Source organism: Limanda limanda, chromosome 1 (assembly GCF_963576545.1).
Source record: "Limanda limanda chromosome 1, fLimLim1.1, whole genome shotgun sequence".
Lineage (NCBI taxonomy): Eukaryota > Metazoa > Chordata > Actinopteri > Pleuronectiformes > Pleuronectidae > Limanda > Limanda limanda.
Genome location: NC_083636.1, coordinates 29,503,040 through 29,515,948, shown reverse-complemented (window position 1 = coordinate 29,515,948; position 12,909 = coordinate 29,503,040). Strand labels below are relative to the sequence as shown.

The 12,909-nt window shown below is 40.7% G+C and overlaps 1 protein-coding gene across 1 annotated transcript in view; it reads left to right on the top strand.

Annotated features, from left to right (window-relative positions):
* Positions 1-12,909, top strand: part of ntng2b (netrin g2b) — a 68,640-nt gene that overhangs the window by 36,775 nt on the left and 18,956 nt on the right. The window contains exons 4-5 of the mRNA XM_061078518.1: positions 80-252; positions 2,411-2,440. Of these exons, the coding sequence (XP_060934501.1) occupies positions 80-252; positions 2,411-2,440 (203 nt within the window). The remainder of the gene's footprint in view (positions 1-79; positions 253-2,410; positions 2,441-12,909) is intronic.

Genomic DNA, 12,909 nt, shown 5'->3' with positions numbered 1-12,909 from the left:
CCTGCATCTGTATGTGGGTAACACCCACGTTTTTTGTCACCTTGCATGTGTTACCCCTCTTTTCTTCTCTGTTTTAAAGGTGTAAGTGTAACCTCCATGCCTCCCTGTGCCTGCTGCAAGAAGGGAACCTCCAGTGCCAGTGTGAACACAACACCACGGGCCAGGACTGCCAGCGCTGCAGGAAGGGCTTCAAAGCCAAGTCCTGGAAGGCCGGTTCCTACCTGCCGGTGCCCAACGGAACCCCCAACACCTGTACGTACCCAGAATATGTTTATCTGCTCCTACTGTGTTCATCCAACTCCTCAATCTCACTCACACACTTAGATAAAATACTGCTGAGTCCTTTTCGACACATTCACTATGGGCTGCTTTACCTTTAAGTACAACATGTCTTTGTCTTAATCCAAACCAAAGACATGCTCGACACATTACAGATTTGATGATGATTTATTCCACATGTCAGGGAAAAGTTTGACATTTTGAAAAACACTTTCTAGTTGATAAATAGATAGATAAAATAGATGAGACCTCTCACACGTTTGTACGGTTGAAGCTCCAGCAAGCAGCTGGGTTGCTGAGTTTAGCACAAAGACTGGGGACAGTGGAAAAGAGCGAGCCTGCGTTAGTTGCAATACAATCTAATTTGCCAATCACCTCCTCCTGCTCTCTTCCAAATCTCAGTTCTTCCTGAGATTGCTGCCGCTCGTCTGGCAACTGCTTAGAGCCAAGAAATGAGAAACGCTCTATAATCCCACGTAAAACAGCAATTTGTGGTGCCTACACTTTTGTACAGATGAAACAAATGTGATATAATGCGTTAATTTGTGAGCTTTTTAGATGCTAGTGGGCAGGTTATCTCACTGTAAGAAAATCCAATGGAAACTTTAGAGCAGCAGTGTCCATTTCCCCTGGTTTGCAGTCCTTGTGCTAAGAAAATCGAAACAGCTGCTGACATGGGAGTGGTATCATACTTTTAACGAGTTTACATAATATATTGTTCATATAAATATATTAATTAGTCGAGCCTCAAGAATGTGATAGGACATTATCAGCTGATGAAATCTGCAAAGTGATATATTGGTCGGGCTTTAGTTCTGTCCATTAGTATTATTCTATCACGCTATCTTGTTATCCAATGTTGGATAAGCAATAGCTCCAGTACCGCAGTTCTGTGCTGATTGGAAGCTATAGAGTAAAGACTGATCTAAATCATACTTTAGCCTCCCAGCATGGGCAGTAAACTGGTCTGAGGGAGACACGTGACTCAGACAAGAGAAAAACTGTGATGCCTGTGAACAGTGGCATCATGATGAGCCAATAGGAACAACTTATTCTCACAGTGACAATGTTATTCATTTAATTATTCATATTCTCTTTAATCTCTTATTCTACTCTAGTTTGTTTGTAAGTATGACGAACCGAGTCTGTCTTGTGACTACAATAAAATAGTTTTTATTTTTTTTTTTTTACACTCAGCGGTGACATCATATTTTTTAGGATTTCTCATCACCTTGAGGTCTGTAATACGGTCCTTGAAAGAGACAGAGAAGAAAAGACAGGAGACTTTGATCCGTCTGAGTTGTCGTCACCTCGCCAGTGCAGAGAGCAGATCCGAGTTCTGTACCAGCGGGGGAGTGTGCGTGGGGGGAAATCCTCTTGGAGAGTGTAGCCAGCTACAGTAGCTAGCTATGATAAAATAATAATCTAGGGCAGCCACTCCCTAGTTTTTCTCCTTTAAAAAAGAAGGAGAGACATACAGGCACAGACACACACAGGCAGATAGGCCCACTCATGCACACCTGTACCTGCACACGCACTGCAGAGAATGGCTCTATTGTCAGCCCTTTCCTTTTTCCATCGTGCTGTTGTTTCAAGCCCACTTCTAATGGCACTGACACACACCTTCAGAGCCCATCACCACCCTTTTAAAGTCCTGAATCCCATTAGTTGAATTTAAAAATTTAAATGTTTGCAACTTTCTCGGTTGAAATATTCCACAAAATGGCCATGGCTCATGAAACAGTTCGGTCGCTGCAGATTGCATTATGCATGCCAAGCTAAGCTAACTATAAATACAATCGGGGAAAAATATGCAAGACAGGCAAAAAGTTTTGATTCAGGCGCCTCGGAGTGGTAGATGGCGCTCTCTTAAAACATACATATATGATGAGGACCTCCGAATGTGCGGGTTTGGTAAGAAGTTACAGGTTAAATAAGAGGCGGTGCACCCCCAGTAATTACTCCAGCACATTGGCAGGTGGTCCACAACAAGCCAATATTTTGCAGAACAGCTCTTAAGCTCTCTCTGCCACCTCAGTCTGATGAATGAGACAGAGTCAAGTCTTTAGGCAAATTGAATGCATAAATAAACAAGTTCTCATCTCCTCTTCCTTTTCCTATTCTCTTTCAGGTACGATTGCTGGCTCCCCCTCCGGTTCTAGTAAGTAATAATGCAAAGCGAAGCAGAAGAGGTGGTATTCCTCTCTCTCTCCATCTCTCTCCCCTTTGTTGCATTTGTTTTTGAACTTTACGTTTTAACCCCTCCCGCGCCTCCTGTGCGTCTCCTAAACTCCCCCTCTCTGCTGTGATGTTCAGCTGACTCTCTAGTCAGTCATTTTTCTTTTCCTCATCCTCTTCTCGCAGCGCTACAGCTTGGGTCCTGTGTTCTTCATTATTAATAGGCCCCTCCGTCACCATGTCCTTTCATCACAGCACATCACACTAACCTGCGCAGGAGGAATTCTTCCACAGTTGTGCTTTTCCTTATTGAGACTAAGGACAGCGGTGTTGATGGATTAAAGAAAAGGCGGATGATAGACGGTTGGATGGCGGACGGAGCGGCAAAGATGCAGAAAGAGAGAGGAATGAGAGAGAGAAGGATGTGGGCATATGTTAGTGTGGTGTAATGCAGTGTGATTCCGGGTGAGGAGCTCGGGGAGGCAGGAATAAAAGGGAATTTGATTAGGGATTCTCTCTGTGGAGAGGCTCTCAGCCTCCGAGCTGTTAGACAGAAACGATCGGCAAAGTGGCAACATCAACCCTGACAGCACTGGGCTTTTCTCCACATGGCCCACCAGTAAAAGGCTGATGCATGGACAGACTCAGCAATTGGACTGCACTGCAGAGTTCTGCTTTTAAAAGGTCTCCTCTCACAATTGAATACAATTGTGCAGTTGTCTGTAAAAGATGTGTGGGTCGGTTTATCCAAGAAGCTAATGGAATGATAATTCTTTAGTTGGTTGTGTTTCAGGTTACTACAGATTTAGTGTCTGTTTTTTGATACAGATTTCTACCTCTGTTGTTAAATATAAACTTCATGCTAGATATTTACTCTTCCTGAAGATGAGGCAGAGGGTGAAGCTGAAGGTGAAACACAGGATGGGGCTGAAGGTGAACCAGAGAGCACCACCAGCATCTCAGAAGGTGAACGGCTCCAAGCTGTTTCCCATGAGCCCTTTGGAGCCCCTCAGGAAGGTGCGGGAAAGTAGCTTAGAAAGAGGTAGAATGCATCAAATTAGATTTGCTTCATCCCGTACCAGATCTTTTACCCTACTGCTGTAGAATTAATTCCCATTAGGGCTGGGCGATAAAAAGACCTCGATCAGAGATAATTACCAGAACATCGATGATAAACTGATGAGTAATTTTCTATAAATATATCTGTTCTGTTCTCAGGTCAATACTGAGTTTACATGACATCAAGGATTTGGAAATGGTTTAGATTTCTGAAGCTGGATAAACAGCAGAGAGACAACTGCACGATATCTTCATTTGCCAAAACAAAACCTTTTCCACTATTTAAAAAGGTAACAACATCTTACAGAGCACAAAAAGAGACTAAGTCTGCCAGAGATCAAACAGCCAGCTCAAGAACAGGACTCTTATGGTGGATGAGCATGAATTAAAACCCCTGCAGCAGTTGACCTGTCTGCCTTTTCTATGGAAGCCCATTTCCGCCACTGTGATGAAAAAAAAAAAAATTGGTATCTCATTATTATGAGATACTATCTCATAATTATGACTTAGCATCTAATTATTATGAGATACTATCTCATAATTATGACTTAGCATCTCATTATTATGAGATAGTATCTCATTATTATGACTTAGTATCTCATAATTATGACTTAGCATCTCATTATTATGAGATAGTATCTCATTATTATGACTTAGTATCTCATAATTATGACTTAGCATCTCATTATTATGACTTAGTATCTCATTATTATGAGATAGTATCTCATAATTATGACTTAGCATCTCATTATTATGAGATAGTATCTCATAATTATGACTTAGCATCTCATTATTATGACATAGTATCTCATTATTATGAGATAGTATCTCATAATTATGACTTAACATCTCATTATTATGAGATAGTATCTCAAAATTATGACTTAGCTTCTCATTATTATGAGAAAGTATCTCATTATTATGACATAATATCTCATAATTATGACTTAGCATCTCATTATTATGAGATACTGACTGCAGGGTCTGTCATGCGAGTCTGCGTGTGTGTGTGTGTGTGTGTGTGTGTGTGTGTGTGTGTGTGTGTGTGTGTGTGTGTGTGTGTGTGTGTGTGTATGCTTGTCTCTATTCCTCTTCACTAAAACTGATAATCACATGTATTTTTTAGTAATTATTCGATGATGACCGATCAAGACTTCGGATCGCTCCGTCACTTTAACGCTGACGGTCCTGTACTGTGCGCGTCACGTTACATCTCACGTTACGAAACACATGTTTAAACACCGTGTGCACGTAGTCCCCAGCTCCACACAACACGTGTTTCATGAACTCAAACAAACACAAAGTAAACATCAATCCTGTACGTGTCCTAATAACTTGTGATCGGTGCTGGTGTTTATTGTTAAAGTGTGAAGTGAGCGCGGGTCAGAGGGAAGTGAGGCGGAAGCAGAGTCCGACACACACAAGACAACCGGACTTTTAAAGAGCGTCTGTTCTGATCCTGGAGCAGCGCTTGTTATAATTATTCAGCGGCAGCACATCGCTAAGACAATGAACGGAGCAGAAAACATGGATCGATCCTGTTATGTCTCTGTATCGATGCACAGTCGCCCACTTCCGCGAGTAAGGCTGCTGTCCCCGCATCCGCTCAGCCTCGGGTTCCCTGCTCTGTGGCGCCCGCCCACAATCCGTATCTCATAATAATGACTTAGTATCTCATAATTATGACTTAGCATCTCATAATTATGAGATACTATCTCATAATAATGAGATACTATCTCATAATTATGACTTAGCATCTCATAATTATGACTTAGCATCTCATAATTATGAGATACTATCTCATAATAATGAGATACTATCTCATAATTATGACTTAGTGTCTGACTGTGGGCGGGTTGCAGCAGAGCAGGTGAGCAGTGGTAGAGAGGCTGGGAACTCAGTGAAGTAAAGTTAAGGTTTGAGTTAATGATAACTACGCCCGCCACTGTAACAGAAATACAACATTTGACTTGCATGACAGACCCTGCAGTCAGTATCTCATAATAATGAGATGCTAAGTCATAATTATGAGATATTATGTCATAATAATGAGATACTATCTCATAATAATGAGAAGCTAAGTCATAATTTTGAGATACTATCTCATAATAATGAGATACTAAGTCATAATAATGAGATGCTAAGTCATAATTATGAGATACTATCTCATAATAATGAGATGCTAAGTCATAATTATGAGATACTATCTCATAATAATGAGATACTAAGTCATAATTATGAGATACTAAGTCATAATAATGAGATACTATCTCATAATAATGAGATGCTAAGTCATAATTATGAGATAGTATCTCATAATAATGAGATGCTAAGTCATAATTATGAGATAGTATCTGATAATAATGAGATACCAATTTTTTTTTTTTTTTATCACAGTGGCGGAAATGGGCTTCCATACTTTTCAGTTACTACTCCCCTAAGATAAGATAAAAAAATGTATATTTTAGTGGATTGAGTTATTACATATTAATAAATGTGATTTTTTTTATGATTCAATACCAACGTGAATATGACTCCTACCTAGAAATTAAAACATCCCTTAGTTTTCGTGAAAAATTATGTTTTACTCCTTCCTCATTAATGATGTTTAATATATAAATGGATATAATATAATTATTAAATTAATATGTAGAACAATTTGTAATACAATCGTTCTCTTATCACCCAGCACTATTTGACAACTGAAGTTACTTTGTAGATAAAGATTTTACGCACTGCAGATATACAAAGTCATTTTTGTCTATTAGTAGTCTGGTCTAGTTTAGTAAAATGTTTGTTTTCTGGCGAGGAGTTCGAGAGACAACTGATACCACTCTCACGTCCATTAAATATAAGCTTTGCCGAACACCCAGCAGCTGTTGAAAACAGATTAGAACAAACCAAGTGTGTTAAGCAGTTTTGTAACAATTGGACAGAGAGTTGGGCCAACTTCCCATCTCTGTACTAAGCTAAGCTAATCAGCATCTGGCTGGAGCCTTATTTTTAATGGACAGACATGTGAGTGGTATAAATCCTGTCATCCAACTTTTGGCAAGAAAGCCAATAAGCATATTTCCTCATATTTCCCTCTATTCATTTAAACTAGTTTGCTTAAATAGGTTGGAACTAGACTTGAGTAAACTTGACTGAGACTTAACTGTGACTGAGACTGTTTTGTGTTTTTATCTCCAACGCAAGACATAACCTTCCGTGAGCGTGTGTGTGTGTGTGTGAGAAATATACATATATATTAATTTATCATAAAGTATAAAAACTCTATATGAAAAGATGACATTATAGCTCTGTATTTTTACAGAAATACAAAGTATTATGGTGATAAATATATTGTAAATTGCAGGACTTTTCCTCTGCTGAAGTGTTTTTGCAATCCAATATTTCACCCAAATAAGTGGTGGAATATCTGTTTTTTACCACAACTGAACGGATGATACAATGACACTGAACTGGACACTTGAAAATTCTAATGAGTGCGCCTGTGCTCATTGACACTGACAGCCAGTGCGTTTTTTGTCTGTGTATACATCATACATAATTCATCTTGCAACTTACTGGAGGTCTTCTGACGTACATGGGCTGTTTCCTTGGCTGTACATGTCTCTGATGGTAAAGTCAGATGTGGGCTGTCCCGTCTTGAGAGTGTGGGCATCAAACTATACGAACATTCAGACTTTATTTGTTCTGACTGACTGACTTTAATGCAGCCTGGGATGGATGGGAACAGATTCTGTCAGCTGCTTGAATGTACAGTAAAGTGGTCCTCAAACCCCAGAATGCTAAATTTAAACCTGCCATCTTGGTAGGCAGCGGACCTCGTGTTCCACCACAAAAGCACTTAAGACGTGGGAGGATTTCGGCAACGCTGTGATGTCGTGAAACTTTTTTTTTTCCTGAAGGAAATCCATTAAGGGTGTTTGCTGAACAGCACAGCACTTTTGTCATTTGGCTGACATCAGTAGGGAAAGTCAAAGAATTCACTGATTAGCTGTGACTGAGGAGGGGCTGAAAGAAGCTTTAATGCTGTATAAACATCTCTTCCTCAAGCTTTTTAAAGTCTGTTGTGAAGAACACAAACATTACAGAACATCACTTTTACATTTATGTTTCTTTGCAGATATAATAATATTATGATCATTTAAATATTATCTTACACCCATTATAGAGCTAGATCAATCAGATTTTTTCTTTTCTTAATCGTTTGATTTTTAAAATACCACCAAATGATGAAACCGAGAAATCATGTGAGACCCATAGGTCAACATTTAAAACAAGACATTTGTGCAACAAAATCTTTTCTGAGTGCAGACACACAGTTCTGAGCAGGCGCATAGCAGCGGCTTTTTGAGGAGGGGCAGGGTTTTGAGGAACATATTACACAATTTGAACACAAAATGAAAAAATAATGCCCTCAAAATGAAAGACCACGCTCTGGTATAAGGATAAGAAAGAAATGCCATAGATCATACTCATGTAGCTGTATTTGTGTCTCTTTTTTCTCAAATTTAAAGTATTTTTCTTGAACCTGACCCTGATGTGAGCAAACCCTTTGTTATCTGTGTACGTGTGTATGTGTAAATTTGTGGTCGGCATATGGTGCAGTTCAGTGAAACCAATAAATCATCCTCATCCCCTTCTTTTCCTCCCGGGGAGCTGAGGTCTTAGGTTCCATTCTCACAGAGTGGCCGCCACTACTGTTTGTACATACACACACACTGTCACACACACATTCTTATACTTAGTGAGGACACTCATTGGCAAAATGCTTTCCCTAGCCCCTTACCCTAACCCTATCCTAGTTCTTACACTAACCCTAAACCAAGTCTTAACCCTTAAACAGTCCATTGAAAATGTTGGGACCGGTCAAAATGTCCTCACTTTCCCAAAATGTCCTCACTCTATAAGGTCTTTGCTTCAAATGGTCCTCAAGTATAAGTACAAGTACACACACAGTCACACACACAGATACACTTTTTGCATAACTGAAGGTCCTGTGACATTAATAACCGGATTGCATTATGTTCATTCAATTATTTATCTGGAATACCTGCCGTATCAGTTTTCTTGCTTGACTGGATGTAACAGTAAACATTTTATGTACCAAAAATGTTTCTACACCAAACGAATGTACCCAAAGCACAGACAGAACTTTTTGTGTGTGAGGAATTTTCCGTAAGTGCAGTGCAAACCCAGCTCCCAATGACATTTAAGTAGACTCTTGCTAACAATTCAAACTGGGCCAAAAGCAATAACCAATGGAGTGCACTCCACAGGCATTCTGCATTTTGTGTAAAACACGCTCCTCAAGCCCCATTTTCTCCCCCAATTACAGGCACGGGCAGGGTGATTCGAACCTGAATATCATTTCAAAGTTTGTCTTTGATCCCAGCACGGCCGGGTCAGGTTTCCACTCTTTAATAAGAAATGCCATAGATGTTTCTATAGCAGCAGAAAAGCGGTCATCCTCTGTTGCAAGAACACAGGTTTTAAAGACTTGCTTAAAGTATTTGCGCCCTGTAATCAACTTTTATCAAATGTGCTTTATTCTCTAAACTGCTTTCAAAGATGCATTTGAAGTTTTAAATATTAAAGCAGCACATGTAAAGAGGGTGTTGACTTCATCAGTGAACTGTGTAGAAGAGTGTCAAAGCAGCCTGGGATTAGATTTTTCAATTTTTTATCCACATTAGGTTGGTTATATAAAATCATAATTTATAGCAGCTTTTCCAGGAACACAAAATGCAAATCTCAGCTTAGAATTTTTATACTGTGTAATTTCACACTAAATATCAATGAAGAATTTTTGACTGCGTTCTGTGTCGCCCAAGCAGATGCAACTGGATAAACATTGCAACATCATACAGGTTGGACTTCATGTCATAGTAATCGCGATGCTTTGTCATGTCCCTGCCCCAGTTAAATCAGTGAGCATGCTCAGATGAGGATTAGCGATCTGTTGATGAGAGAGTCTGATCCACAGAGTCTGCCGCCCATTGGTCAGCTGGACAGATGGGCGTTTGGCGAGTGGGGGGAGGGGAGGTCAGAGGAACCAAATCCTAAAACCCGGTCATCTGCCTATCCAGCGGCCGTGACCCCGCAGGACCCTGCTTCATCTTTTCATTCAAAGTCAGATCCCAGAGCTGCAGAAGCGCTGAAGACACACATGGTCGCACACTCGCACACAGGGAGACAGATAAGCGTATGCAAACTCACATGCACCAATGATGTACTGCACTACATCGACCACAGTCTTATCCATGCACCACCTTCCTCTCACTCCCGTCTGTGGAAATGCTTGCATTTTGATGAAGCTTGGACTTGGCCTTAGACTGAGAGAGATTGGAGCATGTCTGGAAAATCATGTGACATATTAATAACAACCATGCTGTCACTCAGCCCGCCACCATTAGGTTGATCCGGAAAACTGGTTAACCGGTCCCGAATCTCAATGCCTTCATTATAGTGTGGATCTAAATCAATGTCGCATGCTCTGGTAATACATGATGAGTATGCTCAGACTGACAGGTAGAATTAAATGTTATTGTTATAATGTCTCTGGCTATATTATTCAAGCAAAAAATTATCTCATATGCAAATGCATTTTTGGTGGAAGACATTTTAAAATGTGTCTGAGCGGAGAGCGCGCATTAACCAACACTGTATGCCCGCTTGAGTGAGTGTGTGTGTGAGTGTGTGTGCCTGTGTGTGTTTGTGTGCGTGCCTGTGTGTGTGCCAGAGAGTGTGTCATGAGACAGTGAGTCCATCTGTACAGACAGACAGGCAAATGTTAGAGGATTACGTAATGAGCTTACACTGATGATGCATTGCGTGAGAGAGTGATGGCGCTGTTGCATGGCTGAAAATGACACTAAGACCTTGCCCCCTGCATATTTTATTATTTGACAGTCTGAGTCCAATGCTTTCAGCGGCTCTGTTAGTGGACACTCACATGTCGGATCTCTAAATCCTCTCCATCATTTTGATCTAAGTGAACACTAAGAGACTTGAACTAGGTAGTATGGGACAGTAATGTCATTTGTGTAATGACAGAGAGCCATAGGACACTGATTGTTAGAAGTATATTAACTTTACTGCCTGTATTGATGATGGTACAGCTTTAAAAAACAATTATACTTGTGCCCCAAACCCCCTGCATTGCAAGAGATTAAAGTAAAAACCCCACTTTTCTATGTCTGGTCAAAGCTTTCTCCATCACTGCTCAAATCTATATATAACTTACAAAGCAGGTGGAAAACCCACTGTTGTTTAGGGAGCAGAAATATTTGTTGACACTTGTTTGGATGTGGAGTGAGCTTGATGATACTCGTTCTGTCAGGAAGTGTTTTTGTTGTGGCTGTGGTGTGATAATGCCGCTTGTAGTCTGTCTTGTTTTCATCATATTTTATAGGTAAGAATTGTGGATCTGGAAATCCTAATTGTCATTTACTGTAGACATTTCCCAGCAGTGAAATATCAACATTAACTGGACACCATACATTTATTCATGGTGCAACACATTGTGGGGTGCAGCTAAAAGGCTGACTGTGCAGCATTACAATTGTGTATTTTGTCTCATTAACTAAATGTTGAATAAAAATGTGGCCACCAAACCGTTCTAGATTTATATTAGTGAAAACACTGGATTAGCAAGGACATCAGAACAGCGTACACAGGGAACATTTGTTTAATGTATTCATATTATGTTGTGGATTTATTATACCACTGCACACTGTGAAATTGATAGAAGAGTAATTGTTTTGAAGGTGCAAGAAGCACATTAACTTTATCTGTCAGTGTTCATCACATCTCTCAGATTTAGACATATAAAAATGTACGTGCAAGTATCCATGCACAATATTGTGAGTGTAAAACAGTAATACACAATGGCAAACACTGTGTGATTCCTTCTCACAACCATATTAACAATACTCACACCTTTAACAGTCGCCATGTTTTGCAGAAGAAAGCACCCAACAATTTTCCAGCAGTGAAAGGGTCGAGGAACAGCTTTTTGAGTTTAGCCTATCTCAGCAGTGTGAAATGACACTTTCATTTTGTGTTCTCACTTCTGTGTGTAGGAAAGTGCATACTAGTGTGTGTATGTGTACATTTGAAGGGGGGGGGGAAATAAAAGGAAACTAGGCTTTCTTTGGATAAACAATCTGAGGCAGCATCTCTTATGCTAATTTCTAAGCCCGCTCATTCCTCATTGCATTTACATTCGCCGTCCTCATACTGATGCAACAAACACCGGAGCACTGGTGGCATAAAGCAGAGACACAGGGTGCTCAGCCCTGCTAGAGACAATGTGTTACCCACCAGCCCTTTGTCTGAGCCTTCACTGGCACCCATGGGAGAACCTGACACACTTCTTGTTGCAACAGAGTTTTCTCCCTCCTTCGGCAGCCACTCCATCAGAGGAGCACAGAGTTTTCTTGACACCAGAAGAGTTCACACCTTCAGAAACAATCCCCAAACACTCACATCTGTCTCACCCTGTCCCAAAGGAGTCTGCACATCATGCAGTTTTTGGTTAATCATCGCCATCATCCAATCACAGCAGAGCTCATCCTCCATCCCCAGACTCACACAAGTCGAGTCAAAACTGAGGGAAAACACTTGCATGGGGAGAGAGGTGGTACTGCACACCCACAGCTTTAGCTGACAGTACATATAGAGTGGAGCCCCCAGAAAATAGAATAATCTCATTTAGAATCAGGAGATCATTTTCATTTCCAGCCAGCGTGATCGGTTTTATGGTGTTAAACTCTTCTGAAATGGACAATTTTCAGGAGGTTCGAGTCGCTAACACGCTCTTGTATACAAGCTGTAATCATTTTACGCTGCCCGGCATCATATTGGATGTCAGAAACGCTTTTTCAATTGATATAGTGACTGTGAAATCTTGTTAATGTGGGTGAGTGTGAGAGAGAGAGGCAGTTTGAGGCTGCAGAGAGAAACCAGAGGGTGTGTGAGCACTGGCAATGGAGGGTTTGTGAATGTCTGAGTTCAGTTGACATAGTCTTTCCATCAGTCAGAGACAATGAGGGGATTGTGTAGCAGCAGCGAGATGAAAAGATATGAAGAGGTAACACGAGAGACAGAATCAGGACTAAGCCCAAAACATTCTCCAGAATTTAACTTCTAATGCGAACTGCGGCACTTTACAAAACTACGCTGGTCGGGGGGCAGCATTAATATATCAAGTGTCAGGATATAAATAAAATTATTGCATGTTGTTTGAGGTCATTGTCTGCTGGTTAAGGCGCGGTGCCAACCTGCCAGCGAGGGAGCAGATAAAGAGCTCCATCACTGTCAAGGTTTACTAAGCCCAACAGACTCTCACACACACCCTTCCTTCAGTCAGCGTAGAGCCAC